The 17,633-nt window shown below is 37.8% G+C and overlaps 1 pseudogene and 1 gene segment (V, D, J or C); one reads left to right on the top strand and one right to left on the bottom strand.

Moving 5' to 3' along the window:
* Window positions 1-10,635: 10,635 nt before the first annotated feature.
* Window positions 10,636-10,825, top strand: LOC117022742 (cytochrome c oxidase subunit 7C, mitochondrial-like; annotated as a pseudogene).
* Window positions 10,826-14,374: 3,549 nt separating this feature from the next.
* Window positions 14,375-15,097, bottom strand: LOC117022735 (T cell receptor alpha variable 13-1-like). The segment is given in 2 exon segments: window positions 14,375-14,814; window positions 14,977-15,097. Coding segments are annotated over 2 exon segments (441 nt in total).
* Window positions 15,098-17,633: the final 2,536 nt, after the last annotated feature.

Below are 17,633 nucleotides of genomic sequence, written 5' to 3'. Positions count from 1 at the left end.
ACTCTGAAAAACACAGGGGATTCTAACTCTGTCTACCCAGCCAATAAGAAAGAGGCCCCCTTCTGCCTTAGCCCATTCATTCAGAATCCACTGAAATGAGCCTCCACATGTTCTGTATCAGCAGAGGTGCACTACCACCTTGTGGTCACATCCATAACCACTGAACTGGTTAAATGTTCTCTTTTTCTTTAATTAAAGTTTATTTGGGTGACATTGTTAGTAAATTTACATAGATTTTCGATGTGCAATTCTGTAACACATCATCTATATATCACAATGTGTGTTCACCACCCAGAGTCTGCTCTTTCCATCACCATATATTTGATCCCTTTTACCCTCATCTACCACCTTCTCCCTGCTTACCCTCTGGTAACCACTAAACTGTTGTCTATGTCTGTAAGTTTTTGTTTCTTCATTGGGTTGTTTTGTTCCTTTGTTGCTTTCAGTTTTATATCCCCCATATCAGTGAAATCATATGATTCTCGACATTTTCTGTCTGACTTATTTCACTTAGCATAAGAATCTCAAGATCCATCCATGTTGTCGCAAATGGCACTATTTCATCTTTCCTTATGGCAGAATAGTATTCCATTGTGTATATATACCACATCTTTTTATCCAGTCATCTATCAAAGGACACTTTGGTGATTTCCATGTCTTGGCCACCATAAATAAAGTTGCAATGAATGTTGGAGCACATAACTCTTTAGAGATAAATGTTTTCAGATTTTTGGGGTAGATACTCAGGCAAGGAATTACTGGGTCATACAGTAATTCTATTTTTAATTTTTTTGAAGAAACTTCCCACTGCCTTGCATAGCAGTTGCACCAGTTTATTCTCTTGCCCTGTTCAGACACATAAAGGCAGCAATAGATCAAACAAATTAGGTGTTAAATCAGAGACTAAGTAAGAATGTAGAGATCAAGGTTTATATGGTGCACACTACTGAGTCATTAGTAACATGTAGGAAAGAGGCAGATGCTATTGGTAGTTATTTGACAATGACCTGGGTTTAAGTGCTTGAACAGGGTAGTGCCAAATATCACTGTCTGAAAAAGAAATTATGAAACCCTCCTTTTCAACTAAATCCACCATCCTCATCTGTCTGTTATGGAGAAAAACTCTTTCTAAAAGCAACATGTAAGTCAAAGTTCAGAATAAGAGAGAGAAAATCATTCAATATTTCCAGGGCCAGTTATCTGAGTCTGCCCCTCTAAGCTGGCCTTGCCTGTGACCTTGTTGTTGGATGCGGCCGACCAGCAGCCACGAATCAACGTGGATCCTGAAAGGGGGAGTGGGAATGAAAAGACACTCACAATGATGATGATGCGGCCGGTCTCCAGTGATACTGAAGCACGGAGTTTACTTTCCTTTACCAATATATACCACCTGTGTACGTGCAGCTTAACAATCACGAGTGAGCATTTTCTCATTGAAAGTAAAATTTGCAACTTTTACATATGAACTACAGACTCACTGAAACTCTCCCAAAGTCATTATCTCAATGACAAAGCCCACCAATTACCCTGATAATCATCAGTGATCTGTGTCCGGGAACTGGCCGTTCTCACCTCATTCCTCAGCAGCTTGCAAGCACCCTCCAGGTGTAAGCAGAGACAACGCCTTAAGAGCTAAAACTGAGCCAGTCTGCAAGGTTACAGAATAAACAAGAAATCATGGCTCCCCACAGTTGGACAGTACCAACAGTCAAAATGAGGAATCTGACCGCAGTTAGATGACTGTGATAAAAAAGTAAAAGAGCAAACCGTAATGTAAAAGGAGCAGGGGGATATCTTCCACAAGTTACTAACGCTTCAGCCATAGGAAACCATTTGACCCATGGTTGGATCTGACAGGCTTGAAGACATGTATTCCAGTGCTCTGTGTCTTACATGCTTCAAAGTACTGAAAGAGTACAGCTTCTGAGAAAACATCAAGCTGCAGATTCAGAAAATGGACCACATGTCAGTTTATTCTAGAGGTGGTTTCATTTTCTCATGTGAACATGAATGGCATGTCCTAAAATTACAGACTCATATCCTCAGTGGAATCTCTTCTAACGTATAAGCCGCCTCTCCTGGGATGTATTCCTGCTTCCCCGTCCATTGCTGGCTCAGATGTCATACTATATCATTTTTCTCCCAAATTCCACTACAGTGTACTTTCCCCAAGACATTCATAAAGTTCTCCAGTTATGAGAGTATTCAGAATTAATTTTCCTGCCCTAAATCTTTTCTCACCCACTTTAACTTCTTGGAATTCTCTGATTACCTCTCTAAGAATAAATCTACGGAAGCCCAAATATTGCCTTTGTCTGCCAGGGTCATCTTACAAATTGAAACAGATGCTAAAAAGCTGATCATGAGAAATGGTCCCTGTGAAATCAAGACTACGTCACTTACAGAAGTGGGAGCTCCTTTCCTGTGATTTGAATTCAGTGGTCCTCTGGAATTGCAAGAAGAATTCTACTCTCTCTTCCACATCTCACTCCCTTGACAATTTAAAGACTTAATGGTGAAGACTATCAACTCATTATATCAATATATGAATAGTTGTAAAATGTATGCTTTTATGCATGTAAAACTTCCTGATTTTGAGGAACTTCCATTAGCTAACCCATTTCCCATAAGATAAGATTTCTCAAACCCTTCTGTGGGCAGAATTCCCTCTTTTGGGAGACAGATGCTTAGGTCATTATTTGCCCTTTTGAGATATGCATACAGAACTGAAAGTCATGTTGTGAATGTCATCATTCATATGAAAACCAGTGTGTCATATATTAACTACAGTACAGATACACCCATCCTTGGACAAACTTCCCAGCTCCATAATTATTTCATAGAATATTGCTACTTATTGTTAAAGTTTTGGCCTAAAACACCTTTATGTAGAATGTCAATGGACTGCCAGCTGCATGAGTCTTCCAATTCCAATTATCTTTTTTGCTGACAATGTGTGAGTTATGCTCAATGGACTCATATCCTGCCTTCGAGAAATGTCCACCTGGGATAATGAATATATTTTCTATTTCCAAGCAAGTCTTTAGAAATACATGTTGGTGTTGGGGATGGCCCCATCATCTTTGGCTTATTCTGACGGAGGCCAGTGAATAATGACTGGTTTCCTGGTAGAAGTAAGTGGCTCAGCATGAGTCTCCTTTCCTGCCCTAGATGTCAAACATCTACACCAATTAGAATTCTTATTCAAGTGTTCAAAATGATTGACCCTGGCTTTCCCAGACACATACAACAGATATCCACGTACCTGGACGTGCACTAGACAGTTTCTGTTTGCTTAGCAATATGACCCTGCAAGAAGAAGCAGGGGAAAGAATGCCAAAGAGGAAGTGAAAGCCCAGTATCCTTATACTCTTAGCTCACATATTATCTAATTGTTTCATACTGGCATCTTAATTCTAGTTTGTTTTTGTAAATTAAGGTTAGACTAAAATTATTTTTATTGAGGACTAGCGTGCAATGTAGAGTTGAGTGAGAGTGGGGAGAAATTATCCTGCGTCATGGAACCCCAAGACCATTTTCACATCCACATGTAACCTAGGGGGTCTCAGGTTGCCCTTAAGCAATCTCGGGCCCTCTTCACTGGCACACAGGATCCTCAGGATGCGTTCTTATTTTAGTTTTCATTTCTCCTCTAAGATCACTGATGGATCAGGGAAAACCTAAGTCCCTAGTAAAATGGATAAAATGGGATTTTACCACTGAGTGTAAAGGTCCTCACAGGCAGTGTGGTCAGGGTGGCTCCATGGTTGAGCCATGGGTAAACAGGATGTTCTTCTGGAGACACATTTCTGATATGTGTATCTATAACTTATCATTCAGATCTTGTAGGAAAAAAGAAAACAACTCTCCTCTATTGTGAGAACGTAGAGGTGGTGGGTGAGCTTACTTATCTGCAAAGCAAGAAGCACTTTTTAAAACAACCTAATTGTATTCTGCCCTTCTGCCCTTTCTCTTTGCAAGGTTAGTTTGGGGGTTCAAAATCCCCAGCCTATGATAGCTATGTAATCTTTTGAGATTGAATGCAAAATGAAAATTTGGGGTCTCTTATTCAAAACCGCAGGTGAAATTAGGTAATATTTATAGGGGAACCACTTTTCTAAAATGTTTTAACTCTTCATACACATCAGTTTCCTGTATGTTTGAGATTAGCTTTTTAAGATTTTATTTCTTCTGTCATATTAGGTTCACAGAAAAATAAAGAAGGTACAGAGAGTTTCAATATACCTCCTGCCCCCACACATGAACTTCCCCACAAGAGTGGCATATTTCTTACAATTGATAAAAGTACATTGACACATCATAATCACCCAAAGGCCGTAGTTTAACATAGTTTACTATGTCATGCATTTTATAGCTTTACACAAATGTTTAATGGCATATGTCCATCATTATAGTATCATAGAGACTAGTTTCACCAACCTAAAAATCCTTTGTGCTCTGCCTACTCATCCCTTCCTCTTTCCTCAACCCTGGCTACCACTGGTCTTTTTACTGTCTCCATAGTTTTGCCTTTTCCAGAATGTGATATACTTAGAATCATACTATAGTATGTATGAGGTAGACAATTAAGTTCGTGAAATTGTTGCAACAATGTTGCTAAATTTTTTTGATATTAGAGGGACTATTCATTATGAATTTCTATCAATTGGACAAGCAGTTAACCATGTTTACTATTTGGAAGTGCTGAAAAGGCTGCATGAAAATGTTAGATGAAAATGACCTGAAATTTTCTCCAACAATTCCTGGCTCTTGCATCACGACAATGCACCAGTTGACATGGCACTATCTGTAAGGGAGTTTTTAGCCAGTAAACAAAAAACTGTATTGTAACACCCTCCCTACTGACCTGATCCTACCCCCAATGACTTCTTCTTTACCCAAAGATAAAGGAAATATTGAAAGGAAGACATTTTGATGACATTCAGGACATCAAGGGTAACACGATGACAGCTCTGATGACCATTCCAGAAAAAGAGTTCCAAAATTGCTTTGAAGGGTGGACATTGCTCTGGCGTCAGTGCACAGCTTCCTAAGAGGAGTTACTTGAAAGGTGACTGTAGTGATATTCAGCAATGAGGTATGTAGTATTTCTTCTAGGAAGAGTTCACAAACTTAATTGTCTGATGTCATACGTAATATTTTCAGACTGGCTTCTTTCATTTAATAATCTACATTTAATTTTCCCCTATCTTTTCATGGCTTGATTAAACACTGAATAAAATTCTGTTGTTTGAATGTACCACCATTTATTTATCTATGCACCTACTAAATGATATCTTGGTTGCCTCAATGTTTTGACAATTATGAATAAAGCTGCTATAAACACCTGTGGACAGGATTTTGTGCACAGATAATTTTTCAACTCCTGTGGGTAAATACCCAGGAATTCCATTACTGGATCATATAGTAAGAGTGTGCTTAGATTTTAAGAAATTACCAAACTGCTTTATTGAAATGTCCATGTATGCACATTCATTTTATAATAATTTACCAACAAAGTTTACTGCACCCTTTTGCTGCATGTCAGAATCTCAGAGAGTGAAAGCCTGCAGAGACACAACAGGTGACCCTGACAACTGCTTCACTCACAACTTCCTCCTGTGACCTTGAACCTGAGCCTGAATGTGTCCCTGTCCTGTATCCTCCTGCCCCATGTGTCTCCTCTGCTCACTCACATGTTCCAGCTGTGTATGGGACTTTCCTTAAACACAAGTAAAAGATAAAATCATTAAGAATTTCAAGACAGTGAGCATTAAGCCAAGGGCAGAGTTTTTTCCTTCAACTTCTGAGATCTGTCATTCACTTAATAGAAAATTCCACCCACAGAGGCCCAGGCAAATGCTTTTTTACAGTCATTATGTTCCACGATATTCACTGAGCAAAATTCAAATCTGAGCTTCGTCATTCACGCCATGGGAATCTTCATTTACAGTGGATCAGTCCAATGGCATCGTCATCTCTCAAAACTGTATCTGAGAACAGTGAAGGGAGGTAAGAGGCAATATTTCCAATGTATGAAGATAGAAGGGTTTTATTTTTTAAGAACCTTATGTAAGAGATGTTTGTGAGATAGAGAGTGAGGAAGGGTGTCTGATGTTTCTAAGAGAATCAGTGTCTCATTGGGTAACATAGAACCTTGAAAAATCCTAGGAAGAGTGACCCCATTTCCAAAATTCCATAGTTTGACAGAGAATTTGAAAATTCAAGTATATAAAAATTCTGATAAAGGAAAAACTACCTGATAACATCAATTGTGTACTGTAGAAATAAATAGAGTTTCTTGAAATCAGGAGAGTTCTATAAACCAAGATGTACAACCACCATCTGAACAGAAAATGATTCCAACAAAATCTGGGTAGTGAAAAAATAAAATATGTGTATAATGCCCACTCTGACTTAATTTCTACCTCTCCCCTTCTACTGTCCCTCTCTTGGGCACTCTGCTGACCCACATAGATCATTCTGATCTGCTCACACTTTCCTCGTCCGATTAAATATTGTCCTCTCCCTTCCCCTCTATTTTTTCCTGTGTTTTTTTTTCTTCTCTACCTTTTTCTCTTTATTTTGGTTCCTTCTATTTTCAGGGAGCTATATGAAAAGGTACACTATTTGGGTTATTGGAATAATTTCTAGTTCAGATGGTTTGGGGAATTTTAGTCATAAGAATTCAAAATACGGAGATGTTTTCTGTTAAGCCTCCATGCTCACAATGACTAGTAACATTCTTATTCCTGTACCTCTGCTCAGAGAATCATCCTCACAGTGGGTTTATGGAGTATGGACTCTAGCTTTCTAAAGTTTACATAGAGAAGCAGAGCTAAAAAACTGAGACCAGCTTTACACGAACACTGTTTCCCTCTCCTCATCTTTGCTGAGCCAACTCATTGGCTCGCATGCTCACTGGTCTCTGCTCTTAAAGATCAAACCTTTGGGAACTACAGAAAAAGTCATTTCTTGTAAGGCCTACAGTCCCCCCTACTAGGCCGAAACCATCAAAAAAGACCACTTCAGACAGAATAACTCAGCTGTCACACTACCCCAGCCCCAATTACTCCATGTTTCCTGAGGAAGGAAATGCAGATGGTCAGAAAATAAAGTTACTGCCTAGATGAAATGGGGATTACAAATGAACCAAATCCTACGTTGAAAATGTCATTTCATAAAAACTATTATCTAGAAATAATTTTGGGAGCTCTCATCTTGTGCTATTCACCTGATTTCTTACCTCAGTTCAAAATAAATCTATCAACACTTGTGGAATTTTCGTATAAATGTGGTAATTTACTAGATCTTCAGAATATATAAAAGATGATAACATACTAATGTACAGTCCGCAGGGGAAGACGAAAATATGCATAGCGATCATACAGTTAAAGAGTAGGCCCCTAAGAGGAATGAAAACTAAAAGCTATATGATCCCAGAGGAAGAAAAACTACATATACACGGGATAGTTGAATAAAATCTTATGAAGATGTCATTTTCCACTTTCCCCCTTTATTGGTGAGTGAAGAGAACATGGATAAACGTCTCTAATGCCTAGGACTATTATTAATGTTAACAATAGGAGGAATTCATGAACATATTAATTATTAAAAGTAACAAAACATTACAGATAGACTAAAGTCCCCTTTGAATACCACTCCCAATTCTCCTTTTTCCATCACTTATTACCCTCACTCTTTTTCATCTTGATTCCTTTGGACTGAAGTTTCCAGGTTTTTCCCTATAGACTTCAATCGGCAGAAAGTATATATTTCATTTATACTTTATTATAATACATATATGAGTTCTGACAATTAAATTTGCGAATTCATCCTAGAAAAAGTGCTACATACCTCATTGCTGAATATCACTACGGTCACCTTCGAAGTACTCCCCTTGGGAAGCTATGCACTGATGCCAGTGCCTAGTCCACCCTTCCAAGCAGTTTTGGAACTCTTTTTCTGGAATGGCCATCAGAGCTCTCGTCGCATTACCCTTGATGTCCTGAATGTCATCAAAATGTCCTTTAATCCTTGGGTAAATAATATTTCCTTTATCCTTGGGTAAAGAAAGAAGTCATTGGGAGCAAGATCAGATAAGTAGGGAGGGCGTCCCAATACAGTTATTTGTTTACTGGCTAAAAATTTCCTCACAGACAGTGCTGTCTCAGTTGGTGCATTGTCATGATGCCAGAGCCATGAATTTTTGAGGAAAAGTTCAGGTCATCTACATTTTTCATGCAGCCTTTTCAGCACTTCCAAATAGTAAACTCGGTTAACTGTTTGTCCAGTTGGTACAAATTCATAATGAATAATTCCTCTGATATCTGTAAAGATAAGCAACATCTTTGCAACAAGTTTGTGAACTTCATTGTCTAACCTCGTATATTGAGTATTCCATTCTGTAACCGGTTTTATAAACTCAGTGATAAATTTGTATGTCTTGTTACGTTAACACACAGGTCCTCTGCAACATTATATCCCATATTATGGACATAATACCTTTTATACAGCCCTTCCCTTGTATTCATTTATTTTTGTCTATGAAATACAACACTGCAATAAACATTTTTGAGATTCATCTTTATTCACATGTGCACATGTTTGTCTAGGAGCAGAGACTAGAAGTGAAGGAACATCACGAGGTTACAAGGTGAAAGTCACTCCAGGAGGAGGAAGTATCAGGGCCAAAGGCTCTGAGGCAGAAGGCAATGAATTCATGTTCTCATTATTGTCTTAAATGGTTTTCTATTATAGTCTTCTAAATGAGCATTGGAACTGTAATTTTTGAGTTCATTTGATAAACTCTGAATGTACTGTCCTAATGTACAGCTGGAGGGTAGTTTGATTCAACTGCCACTGAGTTCATTCTAAAGATAGTAAACCAGCAAGTCAAAAAGAATTCCCATGGAGAAGGAGTAGTATATACAAGGAGGGAAATGGTATAAAATAACACACACACATAATTTCTGGATACTTGCCTAAGAAAAGGAAGACACTCTACATTTTCTAAATCAGCAGAGAGAAAAAAATTATAAATGCAGCAGAAGACAGATGAAAATAGAAAAGAAAAAAACAAGAGCATGTGGAGCAAAACAAAATATGAGAAATGAGTCCAAATATATCAAGAATCAAAACATATATAAAAAGATTATTTGATGAATCAAAATTTACAAAATCGCTACATATGGCTTAAGAGACAAAACTGAAGAACACAACCAAGAAGGCTGTGCACATAAAATGGGCCTCTTCCTGCTGCCCTCCCTCATGTGCTTATCCCAGCATCCCACCAAAGTGATATTAATATCCCAAAGGAAGGACAATTCTGCTGAAGGACAGACCAAGAGAACTCCACGGGAACATCAAAAGTGAACTAAGTTAACTCCTACCTAGGTGAGATCTAAGAAAACAGACAAGTTTACAAAATTAATATTCAGATAAAAAAGATAGCAGAAAAAAAGGGAAAACTTGCAGAGAGGAAACACCAGGAAGAAATTAAGATTCACAGGAAAGCAGGAAACTAAAATTAAGGAAATCTGTATCTTGGTATAGCAGAGAATAAAAAAGCCAAGTGTTGATAAAAGCTCTTACAGTGTTATTAGTAGTCCCTCAACCTTCATTCTTTTACAATAAGGAATGTTTATGAACTACTTATAAACACATTTCTTTTTTTTTAATAAAAGTTTATTGGGGTAACAATTGTTAGTAAAGTTACATAGGTTTCAGGTGTACAATTCTGTATCACATCATCTACATATCACATTGTGTGTTCACCACCCAGTCATTTCTCTTTCCATCACCATATATTTGATCCCCTTTACCCTCATCTACCATCCCCTCCCCACTACCCTCTGGTAACCACTAAACTATTGTCTGTGTCTATGAGTTTTCCTTCATTTGTTTGTCTTGTTCTTGTGTTGTTTTCAGTTTTATATACCATATATCAGTGAAACCATATGTTTCTCTACACTTTCTGTCTGACTTAGCATAATAATTAGCATAATAATCTGAAGATCCATCTATGTTGTCACAAATGGCACTATTTCATCTCTTCGTATGGCAGAACAGCATTCCATTGTGTATATATACCACATCTTTTTTTATCCAATCATCTATCAAAGGACACTTTGGTTGTTTCCATGTCTTAGCCACCATGAATAAAGTGGCAATGAACATCAGAGCACATATATCACATTTCTAAATTGCCTAAAAACCCTTTAATACAAAGTAGAAAATGCCCTCATCAAAATAGCATACAATTATTCTGTGCACAAGTAATTAGTGGAAAGTTGAATCAAGGGAGGCTTTAACTGCCTTATTTATAAACTGCACATTTATTTACTAGGAGGGTTGCTTTTAATATCTTATTGTATAAAACATACCACAAAAAGAAATGGATCAAACTAAACAGCTTCTGCACAGCAAAAGAAACTATCAACAAAACAAGGAGGCACTCAACTAAATGGGAGAAATGTTTGCAAACAACACCTCTGATAAGGGGATAATATCCAAACTATATAAAGAACTCATACAACTCAACAACAAAAGAACAAACAATCGAGTTGAAAATTGGGCAGAGGTATTTCCTACTTTTTCAGTCTCTGTGCCTTTCGCAGGCCTCCCAACAGCCCTATGTTGGGACAGAGCATCCGGTGGTTCACCACCCCTTGGTCCGGAGGAGCCACTATGAGGAGCGCCAGGGAAGAATGTGCCATTTTCAGTGGGAAACAAGAGGCGATTGCTAGTGATGATGATTCTGTCCTTTGGCTCTGGATTTGCCCTCCTTTTCTTTATAGCAAGACATGAACTGCTTAAGAAATAAGGATGTTTTACTTAATGCATGAAACAGATATGAAGAGGAGCATTTTAAGAGGAGCATTTTAAGATCCATTTAAAAAATGGATCAAACTCAAACTCAACATACTAGATATGTTTGTAAATAAACTAATGGCATGAATCCTTAATGCCTCTTCTCTGAAATATTAAAAATGTGATCATTGAAAAACAAAAGCAAAACAAAAAAAATGAACAGAGGAAATGAGCAGACCCTTCATCCCAAAAAGAGATACAAACAGCCAACAGATATATGAAAAATGCATAACTTCACTAGCTATTAGGGAAATGAAAATCAAAACCACAATAAGAGACCTCCTCACACGTTAGAATGCCTATTATCAACAAGACAAGTAATAATAGGTGTTGGAGAGGCTGTGGAGGAAAGGGACCCTCATACACTGCTGGTGGGAACGTAAATTGATACAGCCACTATGGAAACAGTATGGAGTTTCCTCAAAAAATTAGGAACAGAATTACCATATGACCCAGGAATCCCTCTTCTGAGTATCTACTCAAAATATCTGAAAACATTAATCGGTAAAGATATATGTACCTCCATGTTCATTGCAGCACAATTCACAGTAGCCAAGACATGGAAACAACCAAAGTGTCTTTTGACAGATCATTGGATAAAGATGTGATACATATATACAATGGAATATTACTGAGCAATAAGAATAAAGATAAAACACTGTGTTTTATGACAGCATGAAAGGAATTTGAAAATCTCATGTAAGTGAAGTAAGTCACACAAAAAATGTCAAGAATTACATGATTTCACTCATATTTGGAATATAAAACTGAAAGCAACAAAGAAACAAGACAAACACACAAAAACAAAGACACAGACAACAGTATGGTGGTGGAGGGAAAGGGGTGTGGGGGAGTAGAAGAGGTAGAGGGTGTGAAATACATGGTGATGGAAGGAGACTTGACTTTGGCCAGTGAACACACACTGCATATACAGATGATGCATTCTAGAATTGTATGCTTGAAATCTATATAATTTTGTTAACCAATGTCACCACAAGAAATTTAATAAATTTAAAAGAAGTACAGTGAGTCTTTGCAAATGTCTAGTGAGCATGCGCAGAAAGGGCCCCACTCTGCAGGACTGGAAGAAAGCATACAAATCTAAGCAGTCTCGAACTCCCTAGGGAATGCAAGGGAAAAGCAGGCTGCTAACACCCAGTCTGGCTTTGTGGGATCAAGAGAAGACCAAAAATATGTAGTAAATTGCCCAGATTCAGAAGCAATCAATCCACTAATGATGGTGAAGATTTAAAGCTGGAATGTGTCTCAGTATGTCCTGATTCTGCACACTCTGACTAGAGCATTTATTGTTCTTCTATTAAATAAATTCTCATCTAAGTGTGATAAAGCACTTAAGCCCATAATACTTGCACACTCTCTCTCTTCTAACTTGGTTTAAGGGGAATAAACCAATAAAAATAGAAGCCATACATCCTTCTCAGTCCATCAGACTTGTAGAAAATGGACCAATCAATAGTCACTTTGCTTTTACTGCACAGGAGCTAGTGGTTATAACAATGGAATTAATATAAATCCTTGGGGTTCTGGGCCTTTCTTATTCAGATATTATAAACCTAATTTAATCTGATGAGTTTCCTTATGTAAACAAACCAGTTAGCTAATAAACGAAACCAAACTCAGCCAAGAGGGATCATCTCACCATATCAATCGCCAATTATATCCATCCTCAGGAAGACTGTAAGTGATCTTGAAAATAGCCTCACCTTGACCAGGGGTGGGAGAATTAGGGAATTAATTATTTATGCAACATCTTTCATTCCATTGATTCTCTATAACACTAAGAATACTGACTTTAAAAAAAAATAATTTGTGGTTAGCAATGTTTAATTGAGTCAAAGCATGAAAATGAGGCAGAGAGATGGGTAACAAGCTATCTCTAAATAAATCATCAATCTAATGCCTTTGTGCAATCCACTACAAATAGTCAGATGACTGATAAATACGTACAAAAATTTTTCCATATACCCTAGAAAGAAGTATTTCACTCATGGTAATGAAAAAAAAATCACAATACAGGATAGCCGGATGGCTCAGTTGATTAGAGCACGAGCTCTGAACGACAGGGTTGCCGGTTCGATTCCCACATGGGCCAGTGAGCTGTGCCCTCCACAACTAGATTGACAGACAATGACTTAGAGCTAATGGGCCTTAGAGAAACACACTGTTCCCCAGTATTCCTCAATAAGATTATCACAAATCAATGAATAAATTTAATTATCTTAAAACAACAGAGCTTTATTAAGAAAGAACGACATATACAGATGGAAAGAAATAGTATATTCTTAAACAATCAAATAATTTAATATACCCAGTATCAGTTTTCTTGTTCACAAATCAATTTATAAATTTAATTCTATCACAAAGCTTAATTTAAAATTGTGAATAAATAGTAGAAGTCACCTTTCCTTCTTCCTTTAACAAACATCTACTGATTATCAACCATGTGAAAAAGTTTGTGGTAGGTACCACAGCCATAGCAGTGAATAATACAAACTCTGGTCTAATCTCTATGAGAGAGTAACTGTGAAAAGATACATATAGAATTTTGTAAAAAGGAATAGATTAGAGAGTTTAAACGGAAATCACATTCTCAAATCATTTGCTATCCTAATTTCCTCAAACACACAAATAATATATACCATTACTGGGCTCTAAAGGAAAACAAAAGTCACATTTTCTTAAAAAGAAAGAGGTCAGAGCACATAGAGAGGACTGTCAAATGTGCCACAAATATAGAAGAAACCTGAAATTTACAGTGGAACCTCTGTTTTCTAACGTAATCTGTTCCGAAAGACCGTTCGAGTTCTGAAACATTCAAAAACTGAGGCACGGATTCCCCATTGAAAGTAACGCAAAATGGTTTAATCCGTCCCAGACCTTTAAAATCAACCCCTAAAACTGCAAATTTAGCATGAATTTTACTATGTAATGATACCATAGATCCATAAAATTTACCGTGTTCATAAACCGAAATGTTTGTCAACAGAGACGTTCGAAAACCGAGGTACCACTGTATTAAAATCTCACAGAGCTACTAAGAAGCAGGTATTTGAAGAGAATAATGATGAAATGGAGACTGTTCAATTCAAGATATAACACTGAGTAAAAATAATCATGATTCTAATTACAATAAAAATAGAAGGAAAGAATAATTCAAGTATTAGCAATATTATCTGATTACAGAATTATCAATTTCATATGTTTCTGTTGTACATATTTTCTATATTTGGCATATAATGACTTATATTCAGAAAAATTTGAAAATGCTATTTTCAACACACAATATTTAAAAGCCCATCCCTATTTAGGACTGGGGTATTGATACTAAGGCTTTTTATAGGAAAGGAGGCTGACTAACAAATGTAAAGTCATTTTTAAAACCTAAATTTCAAAATAAAATTCCCACCAAGAATTCACAAAGCAACAGATATCCAATAAAATGTTCTAACCCTTCCTGATCATTTTGAACTTAACCTACTTACTATGTGGTTTTAACAATCCAACACATAAGTTGTCACTTGCAGACAAAATATGACAGATACTATCTATGCTTGAAGGTTGTCCTAAAGAATAGCAGTGGCTCTACTTCCAGGTTTGCGTACAGGTCACAGGTGTCTGAGAAGCAATGTGCACTTGCTGCGCAGAAGTAGACAGCTGAGTCTCCAGGTTGGGTGTCCTCAATGTGCAGGGAGAACTGTTTGACTGTCTTATTCAATGAAACAGTGAATCTTCCATCTTCAGTTTTGTCCTGATATGAACGAATGTGTATAATGAGCTGGGGACCTTTTCCAGCTTCTTGCTTATACCAAGGAAAGTAGTCTGAGGTACTGTCTGTATAAGAACAATTCATATCACAGCTGTTCCCCTCCTGGACACTCAGGGAAGGAGGACGCTGAACCACATTCTCTCCTCCACTGACCCCTACGCAGAAAAAAAAGTCAGAGGAAGAAGAAGAGTTACCACATCATTATACTACTGAATTTTCTTTTTGTACCACAACTAGAGGACACCCGAATTAAACCACTCTTGGCTTCTAAAGAATATCCACTAATATACTCTGTTTCCCACAAAACCTCAACTCACAGTCCAGTTGCAGCAAGAACATGAATAAAACACCAATGGATGTCTTCAGCATTCTTCCCATTTAGGATCAACTGTGCACCTGCAAACTACAGCCAGGGGAGCTACTTCCAGTATCAGGTTATCTCTCTTTCCTCTGAAAAACACAGGGGTTTCTCACACTGTCTACCCAGCCAATAAGAAAGAGGCCCCCTTCTGCCTTAGCCCATTCATTCAGAATCCACTGAAATGAGCCTCCACATGTTCTGTAACAGCAGAGGTGCACTACCACCTTGTGGTCACATCTGTAACGACTGAACGCACTGGTTAAATGTTCTCTTACCTTGTGCCTCTGAGACTCAGACACATAAGTAAAGGCAACAATAGGTGTAACAAATTAGGTCTTAAATCAGAGGTTAAGTAAGAATGTAGAGATCAAGGTTTATATCACTGCACACGACTGAGTCATTATTAACATGTAGGAAACAGGCAGATGCTATTGGTATTTATCCAATGGTGACCTGGGTTTACATGTTTGAAATCAGGACAGCACCATCATTCACTCTCTTAAAAAAAAAAAATTAAAAAACCTTCCTTTTCAACTAAATCTACCATCCTCATCTGTCTCATGTGGAGAAAAACTCCTTCTAAAAGCAACATGTCAGTCAGAGATCAGAATAAGAGAGAATCATTCGATATTCCTAGTGCCCATTATCTCAGACTCTGCCCCTCTCAGCTGGCCTTGCCTGTGACCTTGCTTCTCCCAGAGAACGGACAGTACCAACAGCCAAAATGAGGAATCTTCCCGCAGTTAGATGACTGAAATAAAAAGTAAAAGAGCGAACTTTACTGTTAAAGGAGCAGGAGAATATCTTCCACAAGATATTAACACTTCAGCCATAGGAAACCATTTGACCCGTGGTTGGATCTGACAGGCTTGAAGACATCTATTCCAATGCTCTGTGTCTTCCATGCTTCAAAGTACTGAAAGAGTACAGTTTCTGAGAAAACATCGAGCTGCAGATTCAGAAAATGTAACCACATGTCAGTTTATTCTAGAGGTGCTTTCATTTTCTCATATGAACATGGATGGCATGTCCTAAAATTACAGACTCATATCCTCAGCGGAATTACTTCTAACATATAAGCCACATCTCCTGGCATGTGTTCCTGTTTCTCTGACCATTGCTGGCTCAGATATCATACTCAGTTGCTTTTCTCCCAAACTCCACTACAGTGTACTTTTCCCCCGACATTGATAAAGTCCTCCAGTCCTCAGAGTATTCAGAATTAAGTTTCTTGCTAAACAACCTTTCTATACCATTTTAACTTCTTGAATTTTCTGGTTACCTCTGTGAGCATAAATCTACAAAAGCTCAAATATTGCCTGTGTCAGCTAGGGTAGTTTTACAAATAGAAACGAATGCTAAAAGGCTGATCATGGGACATGATCCCTGTGAAACCAAGGCTATTTCCAGAAGTGGAAGCTCCTTTCCTGTGATTTGAACTCAGCGGTCCTCTGGAATTACAAAGAATAATTCTAACCTCTCTTCCACGTCTGACTTGACAATTTAAAGACACCAATGGGGAATACTATCAACTCACTATATAAATATATGTGTTACTATGAAATGTGTGTTTTTACGTATGTAGAACATAATGATTTTGAGGAAATTCCATTCTCTCACCCATTCCCCGTAAGACAAGTTTCTCAAACTCTTCCCTGGGCAGTTTTCCCTCTTTTGGGGAGACAGATACTTAAGTCAATGTCTGCCCTTTTGAGGTATGCATTCAGATCTGAATGTAATGACATGAATGTGATCACTCATATGAAAACCAGCAGTTCATATTTTAACTATAGCAAAGACATAGCCATCCATTGGACAACATTCCCAGCTCCGTGATGATTCCATAGAATATTTCTTAACTGTCAAAATTTTGGCCTAGAAAACCTTTACATAGCATCTCCATGTGCTGCTTTCTGCATGAGTCTTTCAATTCCAATTATCGTTTTTGCTGGCAATGTGTGAGTTTTGCTCAATAGACTCATATCCTGCCTTCAAGGAATGTCCGTCTAGGATAATGAATATATTTGCTATTTCTAGGCAAGTCTTTAGAAATACATTTGGGTGTTGAGGATAGTCCCATCATCTTTAGCTTACTCCTACAGAAACCAGATGGATTAGTTTCCTGGAAGAAATAAGTGTCTCAGCATGGACCATACTGCCGATATCTAAGTACCTAGACTTGCACTAGACAGTTTCTCTTTGCTCAGCAATATGACCCTGCTAGAAGAAAGCAGGAAAAGGAATATAAGAGGAAGTAAGGAAATGCGGTATCTTTCTACTCTCAGCTAATATACTTCCTAATTGTTTCATATTTGCATCTTAATTTTAGTTTGTTTTCATAAATTAAGCTTGGACTAAAGGGTTTCTTGAAGCTGCAAAGTTATTTTTATTGAGGACTGGTTGTGTGCAACGTACAGTTGTGTGAGAGTGGGGAGAAATTGTCCTGCATCACAGAACCCCAAGTCCATTTTCACATCCACATGCAACCTAGTGGGTCTGAGCTGCACCTAAGCAATCTTGGGGCCTCTTCACCAGCGAAAACATGGATCCTCAGGATGACTTCCTTTCTTAGTTTTCATTTCTCCTATAAGAGCACGGATGTATCAAGGAGAA

The sequence above is a fragment of the Rhinolophus ferrumequinum genome, chromosome 6, assembly GCF_004115265.2.
Source record: "Rhinolophus ferrumequinum isolate MPI-CBG mRhiFer1 chromosome 6, mRhiFer1_v1.p, whole genome shotgun sequence".
Taxonomy (NCBI): Eukaryota; Metazoa; Chordata; class Mammalia; order Chiroptera; family Rhinolophidae; genus Rhinolophus; species Rhinolophus ferrumequinum.
The sequence above is the reverse complement of the archived record's forward strand: the minus strand, read 5'-3'. Positions and strand labels throughout refer to the sequence as shown.